This window comes from Brachyhypopomus gauderio, chromosome 18, assembly GCF_052324685.1.
Source record: "Brachyhypopomus gauderio isolate BG-103 chromosome 18, BGAUD_0.2, whole genome shotgun sequence".
Lineage (NCBI taxonomy): Eukaryota > Metazoa > Chordata > Actinopteri > Gymnotiformes > Hypopomidae > Brachyhypopomus > Brachyhypopomus gauderio.
The window spans coordinates 13,174,188-13,181,348 of NC_135228.1; the positions used below are offsets into that span (position 1 = coordinate 13,174,188).

Consider the following 7,161-nt stretch of genomic DNA (forward strand, 5'->3'; position numbering starts at 1 on the left):
TGTTGACGTTGGTTATTTTTACTTGGCAGGTTTCATAAAAGTAAATGTTCGTAATTTCATATATACAAAACAGAAAATATTAGCACACTATTTAATGAGCCGATTTTACAAAACACACAAAAAATCGAAGATTCACTGTATAAATTCACTTGTTTTGGCATACATTTTCCGAGTACTTTCCCTCCCCCGCCGTCCCTGGTAGGGGGCGCTGTTAAAAAAGCGCACAGTCTTGTTCTCTATCACAGTTCAAGAAGAAGACGCAGCACATTTCCGTATTCTTGAGCCACGGACCCATAACACGTGTGTTTCAGTAGCTAACTCGCGTAGCCGTTTGTTTACTCGTTTCTGTAACAATGGGGAAGAGAGCGCGCAAACGAAATACGTTTAATTATAATGCAGATCGAAAGAAACTGAAAAAGAAAATGACGAGAAAGACCAAACCGAAAATTGAATGGTAGGTACAAACATACAGATGTCCCTCCCGCTGTCTAGTTAAGGACGTTATGGGGTACATGTTACTTCGCCAGTTTAGCTGTATGGATAACCTTTTAACGTTCAACTGTTCATTGCCTTTAAATATTTTTTTGTTAAGGTTTAAGTAAGTATTTGAATATTTGCTCGGATAGTTTTGTAAAGATTTGGTTTGTTAGCCAGTTACAGTAGCTGCATAACCATGACATGGGCAGTGCATTTGGCCATCTGACCAGCAAGCTGTCGTCTTTCATAAATGAATTTATCTAGTTAGTTGTTTTCATATCTTTACAGCGCTCAAATCCGAAAGGCGTGGGATAACAGGAAATCAACCAAGCAAAACCTACAAGACATGGGACTGGCATTTGGAGTTAAAAATGTACTTCCTATCAAGGCAAGAATGTTTTATTTCAAACTAAGGGAAATATTGCAATTATTGCTTTGTGCCATTTTTTAATATTGTATTTTTGTTTTTATATTTCAGGCAAAAGAAGGACCAGTAAATCAAAGTGTATTAATAAAACCCTATGTTATCAAAGGTGCGATGCTCAAACCTCACTCATACAATATATTCATGTTGGGAAAAATTAGAACATTTACAGTTATAACAACTCGACCAAGCCCATATCAGTTATTACTATAACTAATATGTAGCTTGGGTGTCTCTTCACACTTGACAATCTTTTTTCATTTATTTACTGTTTCCATTCTGTTTTATGTGCCTGTAATCCACAATCTTGAGCTGCTCACGATACCCACAACCACTATAGAGGGTGCCGCTCTTTGGAGAGATCCTTTTGTGTGTAAAGCCTAACTAGAGCAGGATGGATGTGTTTACTGACCTGACGGGGAGAGCGACTGCTGCCCCCTTCACTCTTGCTTTCTTCTAGCACCCTGACAACCACACTATGTTTAAACCTGCCTAATAAAACTGTAGTGTGTCCACACCCTACTCAGATACTTCAGAACTAGCGTCCATCGGTTGCTACTCTGACACTCGTGAGAGTCACCACGTGACGTCGAGTCTTGTCATCTAAGGTTTTGACTTTGTTGACAGAAATGGAGGCCGTGGCCAGTCTTCCAACAACGGACACAACCACGTGCTCGAACGACATGATTGAATTCCTACAGCACATGATCAGGGAACACAGTGAGGATTATAAGGTGAGAGGTGGTCATCTTTGTGTGTGTGTGTGTGTGTGTGTGTGTGTGTGTGTGTGTGTGTTATGATTAGCGTAGGCCTGTCTCGGGCTGCGGTACAGTAGAGCAGCATCTCAGGAGTACTGGGTTTCATTGCAGGCCATGGCAAGAGATGAGAAGAATTACTATCAGGACACGCCGAAACAGATCAAGAGAAAAGTGGATTTGTATAAACGGTGTCACCCAGAGGATTATGCAGCCTTCGTCGCCTCTTTGGAAAGTCCGGGCTCTTCTTGAATGCTGTAATGAGACTTTGGACTCTTACACTGATATTGTGGGGGTCTTTTTATGTACTGGATGGAGAGTACATTTACCCCAGTAACATCCTATGCTTTCTTGGAGTGGAAAGGGGGTATGTATATATATATGTATTACATATTATGTAATTTATGTATGTAAAATAAGATTTGCTGGAGACATACCATCATACCTCCAGTGCATGTTTTTATTGAAGGTTACCATCTTTTTTCAAAACTAAAAGAGCAATGGGTAAAAAAAAAAATACAGATGTATTGGTTTTCAACAAATTTTGATTTTTCACAAAGACATAGTTTACCATAAATGTGCACAGTTGTATTATAGATTTTACAGAACACAAGACTGTAATAAAGATTTAATTCATAGTGGTTAATGGGGTTTGTAAGATTGTGTTGTATTGTTGAGACTGATCAAAGTGGATTATGCCCATGTCACATAGTCCAGAAACCTGGATGACCAAGATTAGGCCCATGTCCCAAACCCCTTAAACCTGGATGGCCAGGATTAGGATTATGTTAGGCCTTGAGAATTCTATTTCAAGTTCTTTATCCTTTTCACAACTGAAGCAACAGGCACCTTAGAATATCATTTGATACAAATGTAATTTGTAAAAGCATTTCCCCATCTAGCTCTAGGGCAAAGGAGTATATTTACATTTAACATTGTCATTAAGTTAAAATATCCTAATAGTAACCAAAATATATATTACTGTGAAACGTCTCAAAAAGCGGATATAACTGCATTAAAGATAAGGTCATTTGTTACTCATTTAAAATTGTTAAGTGCTTCTGTGTAGTTTGTTACAGAATTTAAATAATCTGTCTTGCTCATGAGCGCATGAGGGGACTCGTATCTGTGTGGAGCTTCATTCTCCCTCATCTCCAGTACTATTACTGAATTCCATCCAAGACATTTGCAAAAATAATCTGATTTCCACCTCTTTGTAACCCAAACTGTGAGAATCTGACCGATCGTTGTCTACATAATCGTTAAAATGCAGCATAACTAGGCCTACAAGAATGGAAGAAAACAAAAGTACCCAAGTGTACTCAACTGGCATCTGTCCTAGTTTAACAAGATGAAATGAGCTAAACTAAGTGGTTGACTAAACAACGGTTAACCTTTAACATTTATATTAATTATATATTCTTAAATATCAGTAGTACTGTCCATGTGAATGAATAACTTGATCAACAAGTCCTTATTATAGTGTATATAAGTTTGTATAATTGTGCAAAATAACCCCTATTTGAACCCTACAACGCATTTAGGTAAACATTGAAAGGTATTTCAGCTATCGACCGCTTGCTACAGCTTATCATCTACGGCATGCTTGAGACATGTGTAATTGATTCAAAGACATGAGAACAACAGTAATAAGTACAAAACATGCAGTGACATGCATAGACACTATCAATATGCCATTCTAAACAAACTCAAAACACTCATGGCCAACGAAGTAGGTATGTATCTTAATCGCAGGAACAAACCTTTGGAGAAACTCGAAACCCGAAGTGGAAATGGAGGAAGCAGACCTCAACTGCATTAATAATTAACAAGTATATGGTAAACCACTATATATAGTAAGTGGTGGTGTATCTGCTGACCATCTACCTTGAAATGTTTCTCAGCAACAAACAGAGGTGGACATTCCAGGTTCAGAAAGTAAAACTCCTTCCCAGGATTTTACTCAAGCTTGCTGGATTTTCTAATTTGTGCAAGCCAGGTACAATTAGTGGAATCCACACAATCCAAGAAGCCTGAGAGAAATTTTGGTGAGGACTTTTACTGAATCTGGAATGTCACCTCTGGCAACAAAGTGTTTTGTACACCAACAAGCCTTTCAGTAGTATGCGAGTTCACCCTTCCCAAGTCATCAACTTCTACTTCCCAGATAACGATCCGTTTATAAGTGCTTGCGCGTGTTTGCTTGGACCTTGACGTCACACCAGCTTTAGCAGGATGTCCCGCAGGTTCTGTGTGCTGCAGGACCCGGCGTTGGCCGTAGAGCCCGGCTGGAGGGCCAGGAGGAGCAGCTTCCTCTGCTCCGCCACCGAGCCCAGACAGAGCGCCTCCCGCAGCTCCCGCACGCCAGCCGCGTTGGGCTTGTCCTGAAGGGAGCGTCTCGGTCCAGAGATAAGAACAGCCAAGGTGCAGCAAGCAGACTCAGATTAGTTTGACATTACATTCATTTATCAGCCAATGCTAGAGTTGGGCACCTATGCGTCACAGAGTTTCTAACTCAAACTGCAAAGCAGCATGGGAAACGGGGCAAGGCGTGCCTCACTCACCTGTTTGTTTCCCAGGATTACCACGGGCAATTGGGTGTCGACCCTGAGCAAACGGTGGAGCTCGTCTTTAGCCAGTGGGAGGCGGCTTCGGTCAGAGGAGTCCACTACATACACCAACGCGTGGGTCTTCCTCAGGAACTCGGGCCAGTACACACGCAACTCCTCACCGCCTCCAACTGACAACAGACATGCGATGGTGCGAATCCCAACGATTAGGTGCTGGCTTGGTGTACAAGGTTCCCTATGTAGTACCACCAGCTATTTCCATTTGAATTTGAGCTGATCTGGGCCTGAGAAACCAGCCATTCATATTCTACTAAATAAGCAAATAAGTTTGAAATGAAAATACCAAGGAAACAAAAAGTCTGTTTTCAATGTATGTACAGCCAAGAGTCTCACTATACATTAAAAACAAAAGTGCCTATAAAATGTTTTTTATGGCAAGCCACAAACCTTTAGGCAAAGAAGCTAAACTGCTTACTTGTCAACTAATGTGACTACACTAGCTGGCTGGTACAATAATGTATTAAACAGCATGTGTGGGCTTGTATTTAAGCTCCTTGTTGGGACCAAATGTCCCAGTGATGAGGACAAATAAGGGCATTTCATTCCCAAAAAGAGTTTTTTTCTGCAAATCATCTCAGTTCTAACTGAAATATTAAAGATTAAAAATCCTTGTGATTACTGAGGTGCTCAGCTTTATGCATTATATAGTTAAGGGTAATTCATACTTTCTAAGAAGTCCAGTTGGCAGGCTGGTGTGTGGAGACGGATGAAGTTGAAGCCCCGTGTGGGTCTACAGGGTCTCCTGCCTGCCTCTCCACTCAACCCCTGCAGAACGCTGCTCTTCCCGGCCCCATCCAAACCAAGGACCAGCACCTGCCTCTCCCTGTGCTCCTCCTCCTCCTAGCACACGTTTCGGAGAAAAATACAGCCAGACAAATACTTATTTCGATCTGTACACAATCCTATGTACTCATGAACCCCCCACCCCCATCACTAAGGCAACAGACCAGCCAATCAGGTGTCTGCATGGCTGAATGGCTAGCATTCTCCTCAGAGTGTTCTGAAGCACTTGACACTGCCATGTGACCAGTGATTCAGGAATATAAGATAGGTGGCTTCAGAATCATGCTGTCATTATGGATGTGCAACAAGGTCACTAAAAAACAGATGGCATGAGACTGTCAGTATCAGAATTTGAATGAGTAATACTGGAGAGTATTCTGACAGCTAATTGAATTTAAAAATCCTTTGAGGACAAATTGCCTTTCTTTATGGTGTCACATAATTCAAAATATTTTTATTTCATTACGGTTTAAATTAATATTTTTAGTTTGTGACATTATGAAAACATTTCCCCATCTAGATTGAAGGCAATTGAGTATATTTACATTTAATATTGATATTACAAGTAATTTGAATGTTCTTGTTGTGTAAAACAGCATATCTACTACAGTAATGATTCTCAACCCAATCCTTGCAACAACTATGTGGTTCAGATTTTTGTTCTAACTTGTCCATAATGAGCCTGCTTATACCCACTATGAATACCTGGTACAGATTATTTTATTTATTTGGGTTAAAGCAAAAATATTTACCGTCCAGTAAACAGTATATTAGAACATACATATCAGAAAACATTTTAACAGTATTTTTGATCCGCATCATTAAAAATGCTGTTAAAATGTTTTCTGATATGTATGTTCTAATATACTGTTTTTCCAACTCAGTCCTCATGACCTACTGGACGGTAAATATTTTTGCTTTAACCAGAAAACATTTTAAAAGCACAAGACAAATATTTCCTATGTTTATACAAAGTGTTTACATTCATTCATGACTTTTATATTTGCATGCAGCAATACATCAGATACGTTGCTGTAAAAGAAGTGATTCACCTGCACACACTTTGGCTTATTTGCTAAATTTAGTCTTTTTTCTACTAAATGTCAGTTTAATTTGCCTTTCAATAACATCTATCAATTAAATAAACTTTGATACAGTTATACAACTGTTTATGAATAACTTACAGATTGTAAAACTGTTTAATGACTATTTGGCTAAACCTTTGCAGCCACTTTGTGTGCATTTCTATCATGATTTATTTTGCGTGTCCCTGGTCTTCTCTAACGTCAACGAAGGTGAGCATTCCTGCTATTGCGTTCATTTATACGTGGAAACCACACAGAATACATTTCTGTGAATCTATTTCTGTCTCTGTGTCCCTCTACTGTATACTGTACTCACATGGCCCACGTCCTTTAGGCTGTTACTCGAGGAAACTTAATGGCACAACAAATTAATCTACTTGACACGGAATCAACACCAACCTCTCTGAACACGTAGTAGTCTTCCGGTGTCCATACTCGCCTCTTGTAGAACAAATTCAAGGCCACAAACAGCGCGGCTCCGACGGCTGTCACCGCGGCGGTGAACGCCACGGATATGTGACGGAGAAGAACCATGTGGCGCTCCGAGACCTCAGCGCCGCTGCCCGGAGAGCGCCGCCGATCTAACCGAGGCACGCGCGGGCTCTCTTGGTTGCCAGTGCACGTGACCCCCCCCCCCCCCTCCCATGTTTGTGTTGAAAAGCACCCGCCTGTTTCTCAAGTCCTGATTCGCTGTTACGAGAAAGGGGCGTGGCTACCCGAGCTATGACTTCAGCAGCGCTGGTCCTGAGTAGAGAGGGGCTCCGAAAGACCGAAGTCACGACACTCTTGTCTTTTGAATAGAAGGTGTCCCGTTGATGTAAAATGGAGAAACTGATTAAAAATAACACCCACGCTTTGATATACTGAGTTATGAGCGTTAACCACAAATTAACATCAGCGCTGTACGGTTTAATACGGTTTATTCTTAACACACCACATTCCTTTGACAAATGCCATGTTTTAATTAGATTTGTATCACTGGAGCATATAATTGCACCGCCGTGCTT

The 7,161-nt window shown here is 40.7% G+C and overlaps 2 protein-coding genes across 2 annotated transcripts; one reads left to right on the plus strand and one right to left on the minus strand.

Moving 5' to 3' along the window:
• Positions 1-65: 65 nt before the first annotated feature.
• nop16 (NOP16 nucleolar protein homolog (yeast)) lies at positions 66-2,215 on the plus strand. Its single transcript, XM_076980812.1, has 5 exons — positions 66-454; positions 766-865; positions 956-1,010; positions 1,529-1,635; positions 1,771-2,215. The coding sequence occupies exons 1-5, from the start codon at positions 354-356 to the stop codon at positions 1,906-1,908; spliced, it is 501 nt and encodes a 166-aa protein (XP_076836927.1). The 5' UTR covers positions 66-353; the 3' UTR covers positions 1,909-2,215.
• A 3-nt stretch (positions 2,216-2,218) lies between these two features.
• Positions 2,219-6,763, minus strand: arl10 (ADP-ribosylation factor-like 10). The gene is made up of 4 exons (XM_076980811.1): positions 6,554-6,763; positions 4,952-5,126; positions 4,221-4,396; positions 2,219-4,040 (listed from the first exon to the last, which is right to left on the minus strand). The coding sequence occupies exons 1-4, from the start codon at positions 6,686-6,688 to the stop codon at positions 3,873-3,875; spliced, it is 654 nt and encodes a 217-aa protein (XP_076836926.1). The 5' UTR covers positions 6,689-6,763; the 3' UTR covers positions 2,219-3,872.
• Between the last annotated feature and the right edge of the window lie 398 nt (positions 6,764-7,161).

What these genes read in the sequence shown, in the direction of transcription:
- nop16 (XM_076980812.1), top strand. Translation starts at nt 354, where the DNA reads ATGGGGAAGAGAGCGCGCAAACGAAATACGTTTAATTATAATGCAGAT. An exon ending in AAAATGTACTTCCTATCAAG is followed by an intron (nt 866 to 955) that starts GCAAGAATGTTT and finishes TTTATATTTCAG; the next exon opens with GCAAAAGAAGGACCAGTAAA. An exon ending in AACACAGTGAGGATTATAAG is followed by an intron (nt 1,636 to 1,770) that starts GTGAGAGGTGGT and finishes GTTTCATTGCAG; the next exon opens with GCCATGGCAAGAGATGAGAA.
- arl10 (XM_076980811.1), bottom strand. Translation starts at nt 6,688, where the DNA reads ATGGTTCTTCTCCGTCACATATCCGTGGCGTTCACCGCCGCGGTGACA. An exon ending in CCAACTGGACTTCTTAGAAA is followed by an intron (nt 4,397 to 4,951) that starts GTATGAATTACC and finishes GTCTGTTGTCAG; the next exon opens with TTGGAGGCGGTGAGGAGTTG. An exon ending in TAATCCTGGGAAACAAACAG is followed by an intron (nt 4,041 to 4,220) that starts GTGAGTGAGGCA and finishes CGCTCCCTTCAG; the next exon opens with GACAAGCCCAACGCGGCTGG.